Consider the following 14,141-nt stretch of genomic DNA (forward strand, 5'->3'; position numbering starts at 1 on the left):
TTAACCGTGCATTTAATCACAAAACGTAATATAGATTTTTATTCATTTACGTGTACCCTATCTCCCTTTCAAGCTGCAGGATTAGTCCACTTTCACCCTGTAACTTTTCAGTTGGATAATGTGGAGTGAAAAACCATGTGAGCTTTTGTTCTTGAAGTCCGTTTACCATTCATCTCCAAATATAGTGCTGCTACTGGTGTATTGTGCCTGCCCTTGTTTACGTGACATTTTTACGGACATTAGGAATGGTCTAGAATGTATGTATTCAGTACTGTATCTGAAGAAAAAGTGCATTGCCCCATTTTTTTTTTTCGAGTATTTACAGCCCATTCATTTCTCAACATGTAACAGTAGTTTTATACCCATTTCATTCAACATTTTCCTGAAAATGACTTTCATGCAGTATTACGAACCTTCGAACACAGAATTATGAAATTGTAATCTAAAAGTTATCGTATTTTTTTACAAAATTATTGAAAACATACCATTTTAATAACAGCGTCATAGTATCAAAACTTTACATAATACTAAATAAACTTTCAGTCACTTCTTGCACAGAAAAAAGCACCAGCGACATACGAGGGGGATCCAGGAAATAACGACCGTTCGCGCATAACCACCGCACAGCTGACTCCCCTTCCTTGTTTGAAGGTCAACTGGCTTCCTTAACATGTGTTCTCATAATGTTGTGAGTACTGGTTGCAACAAGTCGCCATTGTGCATTTTGTGTTACTTCAAAATGAACGACGTGATTGATAATCCCGCCGACTGTGAGGTGAAGAGTGTGATTCGATTTTTGAATGCCCGACATTTGAAACCTGCAGAAATTTACCGGCAATTGAAAGAAGTGTATGGTGATACTGTAATGAATGAAAGAAATGTGAGACAATGGTGCGAAATGTTCAACAATGGGCGAACAAATGTCCACAATGAAACTCGACCCGGACGCCCATCACTCATCACAGAAGACCTGAAGACTAAAGTGAACGACAGAATCTTGCAAGACAGGCGCACATCACTCGACGAATTGCATATTGCCTTTCCTGACATTTCTCGTTCTTTGCTTGGTGAAATTGTGTCGCAACATCTTGGCTACCACAAAATCTGTGCACGATGGGTTCCACGGCAACTGAGTGACCAACACAAAACTCAGAGAATGGCCTCAGCATTGACATTCTTGATGCGATATCACAAGATGGAGACGCCTTTCTTGATCAAATTGTGACTGGTGATGAGACCTGGGTGTCTCACATCACCCCAGAGACCAAGCACCAATCACGTCAGTGGCATCATCCCTCATCACCCAAGAAACCGAGAATATTCAAACAGACTCTCTCAACACAAAAAGTCATGGCTATTGTCTTTTGGGATCGCAAAGGTGTTCTTTTGCTGGATTTCATGCCAAAAGGCACTACGATCAATGCAAATCGTTATTGTGAGACTTTACGAAAACTATGGCGAGCCATCCAAAACAAGAGGCGAGGAATGCTTTCGAGAGGAGTTGTGCTTCTTCACGACAACGCTCGCCCGCACACTGCTGCTTCAACTCGAGAATTACTGGATCAATTCGGTTGGGAAATCTTTGATCATCCGCCCTATAGTCCAGACCTTGCTCCTAGCGATTTTCACCTTTTCACTAAGCTGAAAGACTTTCTGGGTGGTACGCGTTTTGGAAGTGATGAAGAGTTGAAGAAGACAGTGAACACCTGGCTTAATGAACTGGCGGCAGAGGAGTATAACACGGGAATTCTAAAGCTAGTGAACAGATACGACAAATGTTTAAATGTAGGTGGTGATTATGTAGAGAAGTAAAGGAAGCTTCAGTTATGTAACAGACTTTGTTTTTTCAAATAAATATATATTTTTTTTAATTATTACAACAAAACGGTCGTTATTTCCTGGATCCCCCTCGTACTTTCATTACGCCAACTGCACTACATAGAGGGGAGTGAAAGTTGTTTCGGAAGCAATTTCTCAAAGAATTTTTAAAGCTTAAGGAGGGGGGGGGGGGGAATAGTTCCATCTGCCAACATTTCTGCTTCCTATTATGGGTGAACTGGGAAAGGAAACCCCACAATTTGCCTCAAGGCCTTGTGATTTCACTTCCTAGAAGGTAGGAGAAGGATACACGTCGATGTTTGTCATGGAGCATATATCGAAAATTTGAAAATTTCTTCAGTGAACACAGCTTATTGTATCTTGTTCGGTTTATCAGCATCAGATTGTAAAGATAGTTCATTGTTTGTTTTTTAACCCTGCATGCTATTTCTTACTAGCATTTCAGATAGATTTAATGTTACGCATTTTTTCTTTTCTTGTATCAACTCGAGATAAATTTAAAATTTCATAGTTTGGGCTATTTTGCCACTCAGCGTTTATACAAAAACATGCAGTGCTAATGGTTTTTCGCAATGGAATTTGTTTTTACTCTCCAGGCAGCTATATGTCGTTGCAGCCAACCTCTCTCAGGGTTCAGTGCTCGATGTTTAGAGGACGAGCAGATGCTGAACTGTGTTCTGCGGACCAACCCTAACAACAGCTACATGTATGTAGTGGACACACGGCCCAGAGTGAGTCTATACATTGAAATTTGCATTTAACTTCTGAAGAAAACTCCACTTGGCATTTTACTTTCTTATTCAATTATTGTACAAAATATTCAGAAAGTACTATGATGCTGTGAAATTATATTTCGAGACTGCCCCGAAAATACAAGTTTTCAACTTATGAGTCCCAGGAAGTAGCAGTATTTACTGTATGGAAAGATTTGGAAAAAGTGCGAAATCAAGCCCTGAGACTAAGAACAGGAGGATTAATGTCTAATTGTATTGCTGCAAGCAGTGAGAAACAATATTCCTCTTCAAGTAAAAAAATTGAGAACAGAGAAGTTACGAAGGCTCCCTGATAATTGATTACTGCAGAACTTACAAAATTAAAGAACATAAACTTAAAACTCAGTCTGGCTTCATTCAAGAAGACAGGAAAAGTGTTCACATGAAATACATTATGAGTTGGGGGCGGATGTTGATGACCTAAAAATCTACTTAAAATGCCCTTAAACTAATGGAAAAATGACATGAAATTAAAACAAAATGACATTTAAATATTATGCAATGTACTCACACCACAACTTTTTAAAAATTAGTCACCTTGTTTCAATGACTGCCCTGCAAATCTCGGAGAGAGGAGGCAACTTCCTGGAATTTGGCTAAGGCAAAGTAAAAGAACATTCAACAAAATGAAGGTTTTAAGGGAAAACTGTAGATTTTAATGAAGGTTTACAATGTGTTGCAATCAGGGGTAATCCATGTCAGTGCCTTCATTCTGCGTCTCCTCTTTCCGCGCTTCACTTTTGTTACCATATCTTCCAGATGAGGGAGTGTGAATGACAAAACAAATTGTGGGCACATTCTTGCAATCTTTGCGTTAAAAATGCTGTCTACTACAGTAGACATCCCTTTCAAACCATGTTGAGAACACAGCGTCCTGTTCAGGACGCAGTGAGTTTCCCTCCTTCTAAACTTAAATTCTAAAGACGCCCTCATACCGACAAAAGAACAGTAGTGGTCAAAGTCCTCACTTAAACTAAGCTGCTGTCAAGTATTTTATATTACTTTCGTTGTGTGAAGTGAAGCCTTCAGTGGAATGAGGGATGGACTTTAGAGTCTGTTCCAAGCTATAAAACTCAAACTTCACTGTTATTCACTTATTCAGTAGGTAATTACTACGGACCTATTTGGTTAGAAAATAATTTAACAGCCCTATCGGTAAAGAAGACAGTAAAATGCATTCCAAATGATCTAAAAGTTCATCAGAGTATTAAAAATGACCAAAAAATGCCGAAAAAAGTATAACAATAACCTATTAGTTCAAAAACGTCAAAAAATGCAATATAAGAAATTACCTTTTTACGTTGATATTAACATAGAAAGGATTTCTATATTAATAGGCATCGTCCTAATGTGAAAAATAAGAAGATGACTTTTCATCAACATCCGCCCCTTAATTATGAGACTGTTTGAAGCCAAAACAGTGACTTGCTCACAGTCGGCTCTAATGATTTCCTTTTACTACACAAGAAAGCTATATAGTTACACAGTACTTGAAATAATACAGACCAGTGTTTGGTTTAGTGTAATTATAAGTTGAAGATTAGTACACAAGGTACATGTGAAAACTTGATGTTCTGCTTATAAATGTATTATGTGTCGTTCCTTTGTTCCAAGATAAATGCCATGGCAAATCGTGCAGCTGGGAAGGGCTACGAGAGTGAGAACTTCTATGAGAACATCAAATTCCACTTCCTGGGGATCGAAAACATTCACGTGATGCGCAGCAGCTTGGCCAAGCTGATCGAAAGTGAGTCAAAGACAACGTTATTAATATATTTTATTTTTCTATGACTGTGCACATTAAGGGAGAGAAGTCTTCGTGCATTTACTAGAACTTGTGGAATTTAATACTCAATGACTTATTCAGAATATTACTTTTATTGTAAGTAAGTTGCTATCCATAAATGTTATAGGTAGGACCTACCGAGAGTTTTACAGATGATAAAGGACATGTTCTTGTTCCTCATACACTACGTCATAATCTCAGTAATTATTTTGCCCTCTATTATCGGCAATTTACGTGGCTAATATTTTATTTTTAGTAAAGTTTGTAGTTTGAAGTAAAAGTAATTTCAATATGAGATGTTTAGAAAGACCAGCAGTAATTACATTCGTGATTTAATTGTTGTTTGCCTAAAAAAATTCCGAAATTTGTGTCTTAAAACATATTCTCTTGTTATTTTATATTGTAAACTGCAGAATGTTAAAAAAGTTAAAATATTGGAGTGCAAGAGGTCAAATGACTTTACTGTCAAGCGCCTGGCATTAGAAAACAACAACACCTTTTTTTTTTGGTTGGTAAAATGTTCGGTACTGTAGCATTTACACCCGTTATACAGGGTGAATAAAAAATATGGAGACAGACTTTCCATGCGAGTTCCTGACATCAAAACAAGAAAGTATGAAATGCCTGATATATGAGTTATTCCAGTACAAGGACACACAGCCATATTCCAATTCAAACGGATTGCATTTACAATGACACATTAACAGTGTATTTGTACAAATTGTTTTCAGTTTACAATTCATAGAAAATGCTGAAAATGTCCTCTGCTTCTACACTTGCATGGATATGTCAGATCATTGATTGTCGCACCCTTTCAAAGATCCCATGACAGTTTCGAATGGTTTCACAAGTGTCTGCAATATGTTGATTAAGCATCTCTGCACTTTGAATGTCCGCTGCATACACTACAGCTTTTAGGTGTCCACACAAATAAAAGTCCAAAGGATTGAGGTTGGGTGAACGTGTAGGGCATAGAACTGGTCCTCTCCTTCCTATCCATCTCAAATGGATATTCTGCTATGGTTAGGCTCTCAAACGTACAAGTCAGACATCTGGAACATACTAATCACCACTGTAAACAAGTTTCCTTGGCAACACAGTGCACGTCAGTAGGTAGACTTATATTGGTAACATCAATCGATTGTCTGCAAAAGTTAATCAAAACAAACTTAAGTTGTTGAATTGTACCTCGAAACATGCATGTTGGATGTTATCTTTGGAATAACTCATAAACCGGGCTTTCCGTACGTACAGTATGTTTGTATGATTTGTTTTCTTGTTTTGGTGCGATGAACTCACACTCAAAGTTTGTCCCCTTATTTATATATATATATATATATATATATATATATATATGAGGAAGGGACGTAAAGCCTCTTGCCCCATGTAGCAGTTCTACAGCAAGTGAAAGACTCCATTGTTCACGAATAAAGACAAAATTGTACATCCAGGCCCACCATTACATAAAAGATAATACAGAAAACCACAACAACAACAGCTTGAGGAACACTTGGAGAGAATCAGATTGAACTTCTTTTTGCTGATGACATCGTTACCTAACTATTTGCTTAATGAATGTGTTTAACAACATTATTATTAGCGAGTAAAGTCCACATTAATAATCAAAGTGAATAAATGTGTGAGGGGATTAAAGTCACAGTGGTGTAGAAGTTTATTAGAAATGCTGCAATAAATTCTGAAGCATTGAATATATAACCTGAGGGCCTGTTCCAAGTTAAGGGAACTGAAATGAGATGTAATTCTTCCAATTAAGTATTATTTTGATAACCTGCAAATGACTTACACCACTGTGACTGTAACCCCCTCGTGTGTTACGCGTGTTTTTGTGATGTAGTTGTGAGTTTCTGAGTTTGTTTTTGGCAGATGATGCAGACTGTTTCTAGAATGTAAATGCAAGGTAAAGGTAATATTTCAAGGTCACTGAATGTTCTTTAATATTAGATTTGAATAGGTACTTGATTCATAATTTTTAATTTTGTCTTTTGTTTGTATACTCGTGTAAATTTCGATGATAACCCCCAGATAATTATGCCATATGATGAGATTGAATGAACATAGCCAAAATAAGCTGATTTAAGTGTTCCATGGGAGTTATATTGCTTAGGACTCGGATTGCATAACACAAAAGACTTAGTTTACTGTACCAGTTAAATATTGAATATCTCTGAAGTCAACCCATGTACCTAAAAGTTTTGTACATTCTAATTCGACAATTTGCAGCTTGTGAATTGAAGTCACCCTCGATGAGCAGTTTTCTGGGCGGTGTGGAATCAAGTGGTTGGCTCCGCCACATCAAGTCTATCCTAGAAACGTCTTGGTTCATCGCACAGGCTGTTGATGAGAAAGGCATCAGTGTGGTTGTGCACTGTTCCGATGGTTGGGATCGCACTGCACAGGTCTGCTCGCTGGCGAGTCTCTTCCTCGACCCCTACTATCGGACCATACAGGGATTCCAGGTATTAATATTTAGCAAGTTATGTTTGGTATGAGCTTTTCTCCTAAAATATCAGACTGATTTTGTTTATATTCTTTATTTATAAATAATTTTACCTGCAAAGTAGACACGTAATGACTGGAGAAAAGAGCAAATCTACCTATCATATGTTAGGTATTACCTGTTGCAGGAGTAGAAGGTATAATTTTGATTACCTATATATTACTGTACATTTTCCTCGAATGATAAATATATTTTTCTGGTATGTGTGCATTTTCCCCCCCCCCCCCCATCATATGCGTAACACTTTCCTCCACATCATCGACTTTTACACTTTTTTCTGCGACATTCTGCTTCATTTAACACCATAGCAGCCGAACTCAGAATAATACATGAAAATATAACACTTAGGACATCTAGTGTAGAGTTGTAAGCCAGGAGCATTAGTGAAGCATCTGTTCACTATCCGCTTCTGTTCATCTTGGTTAAAAAAGTCTCCCTCCATTATCGCACTTCTTCACTGACGTCTGATGAGGTGTGATATCTCCAGAGAACCTTTTATGAATCTAATACCATATGGAACTTTTATAAATTATTTCGTTTTTATTGTCGGACCATCGGATCTATGCCCCTTCAGCGCTGTCGTCGTTCTTGGAAAAGTTAACGCCTGTACTCACTCCATTCCACCCGCTTCTCTCCCACTACGTCAAACAGCAGGCCACGAACCTTGCCGAATAGGGATGTTGCCAAACTTCCGTCAAACAGTGTCATGTCTCTTGAATATTACTTATAATATTTTAAGGTTAATTATTACTTATTTATAATTTAATTTAAGTAGGTCTAATGACGCTGATTGACTTGTGCAAAATGCTATTACTTGCTTAATAATATTTCTTTCACCACTCCGTGCTACAGTATTCATGTTGAGTTGACAACACTGGACTGCAAGTGCAAATAAACTGTCCCGCAAGAAGGCTCAAAATTGTGAGTAGTGGGGGAGAGAAAGAGAGAGGGGTAGAAAAGAGAGAAATAGGAATACAGGGAGAGAAATGAATTGCCGAGGCTGAAAAGGAATTAAGGTTCAGTTCGCATATCTTACGGGAGCACAGATCCGATGGTCAGACTATATGTAGCTACACCAAACATACTAAAGTATTATACATATATACATATTGATGAAAAATCTGTATTTCCATTGCCTTTACGATCAGAAGAATTATGACAGATTATTGTCAGATAAACACATGCTCATTCTTACATCGAATATGTAATATAACTGTATTTTGTCATTGTATTGAATAGTTGTTTTATCATATGTATGCAGGCTTTGATAGAAAAGGACTGGCTGGCATTTGGACACAAGTTCAGTGATAGGTGTGGACATGTGGCTGGAGACCCCAAAGAAGTGTCACCGGTTTTCACACAGTTCATCGACTGCACGTGGCAGCTGGCCCAACAGTTTCCATCCACTTTCCAGTTCAATGAGCGCTTCTTACTCACACTCCATGATCATGTCCAGTCTTGTCAGTTCGGCACGTTCATTGGTAACTGTGAGAAGGATCGCGTTGATCTCAGGTATGTGCATAGAATTCACGTGCAGAGTTGGTAAAAATATATTGAGGTTTATTTATGTTAATACAATGAAGAACATGTGTGTTCGAACAGTGACTTTCAACTGTCATGCTACGTCAATGGGGTTGTGTGTTCTCACTTTGGACACAATAGTAGATGGTCGTGACAAAACATGTGCCACAATTATTTCCTGCAATATTTAAGCTTATCATATCTAATGTTTTGTGTACTAACTGCTCTTATTACATGTAAGAAAATTAACACTGCCCTCGTTGTCTAAAATTAAATTCGACATTTTAATATTTTTTAGATTACACATAATGGGAAAACAAAGGCCAGCTTAGTGTGTCCTTTTATCGAAATGACGAGCAAATGTGTAGTCTATTGAAAGAAGTAGTACATAAGACTTCACTTTTATATGTCTTCAGTATTGTATTATTGTGTTACTGTATGTACAGTATCAGTTTATTTTATGATCCAGCGTAAATGTATAATTTAAAGCCAGCTCAACATCAGTGTGTCTAGTGTATTCTGATGATTGCGTAAATACGTTTTTATTTTTGAACTTTGTGTTATGCCAAAAATATAAGATTTTCTCATTAGTTGTACCTCGAAGAAAGATGTATTCACTTCAAAAGAAAAAGTAGAACCACGAAAGTGACATAACTTCTCATCATGTATTTTATGCTCATAATACAGAGCATATACTAACTGGCTCCGCAGTGAAGCAAGCGGCAGTATTCGACCCGGCAGCGATGTAAAGTTGGTACTGTGTAGCACCTGGTTTGAACACTTGCGTTTGGGGAAAGGAATGACTCACTCCCTCCCACCCTCCACCATTCAATGCGGCCAAGGTCATTGACTCTACCTGCACGATACCAACACAACTCCTCGAATCCCCGCGTTCTGCTTGTCAGTTAGTACACGCACTGTATTACCGTTTATAGTTTCTATTCTTCAGAAAAATACCCCTCATTTCTCATGAAAAACAAAAATGGAATAAGCTACAGTGGACTATAGTGGACTTCATGTTGTCAGCAAACAGCTGGATACATTAAGAAGATTGATTGATTCTTCAGAAGACCTATACAAATGAAACCATTTAACATGCACCAGATAAGGAGACAGACTTCCATTTTCTGGCACACTGTTAGTTGAATGCTGGTAACCCGGGTTCGAGTCCCGTCTGGTCCAACTGGAATTTGAAGTGCAATAACAATTAGTAAGTTACTGGTACTATGCATTTCATATGTTGGTATGGAATAAACAAGGTCTGTGTGTCCAGCACAAGAAAAAAGTAATGGACCTACTGTTTCGTTTCAAAGCGCGACCTTTTTGTCTCATTCCAGTAGTTCAGATGGCTCAGCCATCTGCCTGTCATGTGCAAAGGAGCAGGTTCGAGCCCCATCCCAGTGAATTTTTTTATTTCTTGAATTACGTTAAAATGGAGTTCTACAGTCTTGGAACCGATGTTTCAGTGTGTTTAACAAAAAGAAGAATAATTATTGTACAACTCCTATGGGTTATTATTAGGCTTGACCTCGAATAAATATTACAAGGGTCAGCAGTAGAAAATTCAGCTGCATCTTTCCGCCACTTTCGCATACATAGGTCTATTTATTTGCAGGTTATGCGGAGGAAGCTATTACATGTCTGGCGAGACAAAGTGGTTTTTCTGAAAGGAAAGCACAAGTTCTTGACTACACACTGAAGAAACTAGTCTTAGTGAACTGTGCTGATAACATTATATCATTGTAAGAAAAATGGACTGAAAGTAATCGAAAGTTTTAGCTAAGAATGTTGAGTGGTTGAATTGAAATTTTCCAGGAAAATGCGTTAAATGTAATAAAATTAGACTTGTAAAACTCAGTATCTTGTGAATTGACATCTGGTCCAGCAGGGAACATCCTCAGAAACTCTGTGAGAGAGCAGCAAGAACTCTAAGAGGCATTATTAGTAGTATTCTGATCAGATCGGAATAACGTTAAAATGGAGTTTTGGAGAATATTATTATTATTATTTTTTTTTTGTATAATTGTGTTTGTTTGTCTTTATTTTGTTTGATAAAGACAAACTATCTTCCAAGTAATAATTTTTTGGTGGGGGGGGAGCGGGCCCAAGTGAAGCCTAATAATTTTGTTTTCTAATGCCAGGCATTTGACAGTAAAGTCATTTGACCTCTTGCACTCCAATATTCTTCAAAGATATTGTCATGGTCAGCCACTGACGCACAGATTTTGAGATGTTCTGAATCCATTTCTTGATTTGAGTTGCACAATGGGCAGTTAGGGGACTGATATATTCCAATTCTATGCAGATGCTTGGCCAAACAATCATGGCCTGTTGCCAATCTAAATGCAGCTACAGACGATTTGCGTGGTAAATCGGGAATCAACTGTGGATTATGATGCAGAGAGTTCCATTTTTTCCCTTGAGATTGTGTTATCAAATTTTGTTGAAGTCTAAGTATGTAGATTTAATAAATCTTTTCACAGAGTAATACGTAGATTTAGTAACAGGTATGTAAGTAGCAGTGCTGCCCTTCTTTGCTAAAGCATCCGCATTCTCGTTTCCCAGGATTTCACAGTGGGATGGTATCCATTGGAATACAATTCTTTTATTGAGTGTTATTAGTTGAGAGAGCATTTTATTTATTTCTGCTGTTTGAGTTGAAGGTGTGTGTCTAGAGACTATTGATAGAATAGCTGCTTTGGAGTCTGACAATATAACTGCATTCTTAAATTTATTGATGTGGGATAGAAGATTCCTGAGACTTTCACTTATTGCAGTGATTTCTCCATCAAAACTTGTTGTTCCATATCCAAGAGATCTATAAAGTGAGAAGAGACAGCACGTAACACCTGCACCTGCAAGCCTAATAATAACTGAGAGAAGTTTTTTTTTAATTGGGTTGTTTGACGACACTGTATCAACAACTCAGATTATTTAGCGTCTGAATTAAATGAAGGGGACAATGCTGGTGAAATGAGTCCAGGGTCCAGCACCGAAAGTTATCCAGCATTTGCTTGTATTGGGTTGAGGAAAAACTCCGGAAAAAACCTCGACCGGGATTCGTACCCGGGCCATCTGGTTTCGCTGTCAGACGCACTAACAGTTACTCCACAGGTGTCTGAGAGGAGTTGGGCAGTAATTATTCGACGTTTTATTAAACAAACTGAAACATTTCTTCCAAGACTCTAAAATCCACTTATTCCTTATTCTGGAAATAATAAAAATAAAGTCCACTGGGAAGAGGCTCGAACCTGACCTGCAGGTGTCTGAGCTACTGAGACGAGACGGAAGGCTTCACATGTCAATGTATATATTATATAATGGACCTTGGTGAGGATATACAAGGTGGAAGTGAAATAGGCTTGCAGATTTCCATGTTTTATGTAACAAAAAACTAATATCATATTTATGGAAAGTTCATAATTTTTTTTTTTTTCAGAAGAAGTTTAACAATCTGTTATTGGTAACTATTGCGAGTAGGATCGTGATTTTTGTCCATATCGATAGGAAATCTAATAAAGAATAGTTTATCCCTCTGACGTATTTCAGTAGCATGAATGGTTTTCGTGTGAATTTAATTTTAAAAACCCCTAAATTCAAGCCATTGCACGAAGTGAGCAAGTGGCAACATCTTGGCAGAATGCAGCTTACGTATGGAGACTCACCTCTTACATCTGTATCACGAGTAGAGTGTATTAGCGACGATATTGCCAGATTGCTGAAACTTCAAAATCAATTTTCTAATTAACCGTGCATTTAATCTCAAAACGTAATACGGATTTTCTATTCATTTACGTGTACCCTATCGTCCCTTTCAAGCTGAATAGTACATTATGCAACGAGCCTATAATGATAGTAATTAAGACGCGAGCATGTTTGTTTATGAAACTAGAGGAAGCGAGTATCATAATTTTCATACGAGTGTCATAATTACCTTTATAGGCAAGTTTCATACGACTTTTTATGCTCGACCATATTTCTAACTTGAAATTATTCAGAAGTATTCATTTTATTCGTATCTCACTGAAGATCGGAAGTGACCTTGTGCATAGCTCGTAAATTGTGAGATGTGCGCAGACGCGAAAGTATTGATTTTTTTCCGAGGAACAATAATGTCATTGACCTTGATGTAATCTAGAGAATAACATGAACTAATTTTGATATAACCTGGAAATTGATTTAGAATTGAAAAACGAGATGACAAATTGAATTTATTTGAATATTATTTACAATTAACGCTAATTATTATAGTAACAGAACATAACCTTCTGCGACAGTATTGGATTTCCAGCCTCCGTGACATTTCCCTCGTTGTCTTTCGATTGCATATCCGAGAATAATCGAAAACCTGAACTTTAATGAATAGGTGTACTTTAATGAGGTCCATTAAAGAACTGCCACCAGGTGTATAATTACTATATTTCGGCATGGTCGAGCATAAAGTTTATTTCACTTCCACCCTGTACACACAGATAGAGAGTTCTTTGCAGACTGGTTCCATCAGCTTAAATACAGTACTCCCGAAGAAGCCAAACGGTAAGGGGTGGAGTGGGACCAGTCTGCGTAGGGAAGCATGCATGGACCTTCCATACGCCAGCATATGACCGCTCGCCACTGACAACAGACTTTGTTAGGGTTCATATCTTTTGAAGTGCATTTGAGGACGAGTTAGGACAGCACTCGAAATAGAACTCCATTAGCGATAGCTTGTGTATCTGTTGTATTCCTGAGCATGCGTGTGACTCGGAATATTCAAGTGGCCCACTATATGTTATTAATTTCATAAGGAAAAATTGACTTTCTTGAACCATTGATTCTGATTGACTAGGTCTGGTCATCTGTGTGCTAAGTACTTAGGTACCGGTAATTGATTTTCCAGGCTGAATGAACGAACGTTCTCCCTGTGGGGCTACATGGCGAACCACATGAACGAGTACATAAACCCACTGTACTCCGCGGAGAGCACTCCCGATGTACTAGTTCCCAACATCGCACCACAGAACATAAAGTTCTGGCGCGGTATGTACTGCCGCTTCGAAAGTGGGGTTCATCCACGAGAACCCTTAGGAGATTTGTTGCTTGCTACCTGTGATCACAGTTCTTCTCTCGAGGACCACATACGCCTGCTCACTAAGGTATTGTCATTCATTAGGTGTGTAAATATTGTAGTAAGGGGTCGAAATTTTATATCTGGGTTTTATTATTATTATTATTATTATCATCATCATCATCATCATCATCATCATCATCATGATTCAACAGCACAGTACAGCAGAAATTTTGGACCCAAGATATATAATGCATTAATTAGAGCTTACCCTGAGCTAAGTACACTTAACACACATAGATTTAAGAAACAAATCAGATTAATTATTTAATTGTTTAAGCTAATTGAATTAAAAATTGATACTCTAATATTCATGTACTTTTGTATTTTCTATTTGTATGTAGACCCTATTATTACATGCTGTATTATTTTACCATTTATTAATGTTATTGTGCTCAATGAACTCTCTTAATTTTGTGATATATTTTGTATAACTGATCTGAACTGCGCCCGAGCACAGCTTCTGCTCTTTCGGGCTGCAATGCCTAATGTAGCTCAAGTGTAAAGTATTAAATAAATAAAATCTGGCTTTTTCAGGTATAGCTCCCTTTAAAACTGACTTGAATCATTTCAAGAGAAAAATTGTTCCAGGGCTGG

The 14,141-nt window shown here is 37.7% G+C and overlaps 1 protein-coding gene across 2 annotated transcripts in view; it reads left to right on the forward strand.

Annotated features, from left to right (window-relative positions):
* Positions 1-14,141, forward strand: part of Mtmr6 (Myotubularin related protein 6) — a 64,050-nt gene that overhangs the window by 39,815 nt on the left and 10,094 nt on the right. For both annotated transcript variants that reach the window (XM_069840742.1, XM_069840741.1), the window contains exons 6-10: positions 2,436-2,570; positions 4,227-4,359; positions 6,640-6,875; positions 8,178-8,428; positions 13,317-13,572. In XM_069840742.1, the coding sequence (XP_069696843.1) occupies positions 2,436-2,570; positions 4,227-4,359; positions 6,640-6,875; positions 8,178-8,428; positions 13,317-13,572 (1,011 nt within the window). The remainder of the gene's footprint in view (positions 1-2,435; positions 2,571-4,226; positions 4,360-6,639; positions 6,876-8,177; positions 8,429-13,316; positions 13,573-14,141) is intronic.

This window comes from Periplaneta americana, chromosome 12 (genome assembly GCF_040183065.1).
Source record: "Periplaneta americana isolate PAMFEO1 chromosome 12, P.americana_PAMFEO1_priV1, whole genome shotgun sequence".
In the NCBI taxonomy this organism is placed as follows: Eukaryota; Metazoa; Arthropoda; class Insecta; order Blattodea; family Blattidae; genus Periplaneta; species Periplaneta americana.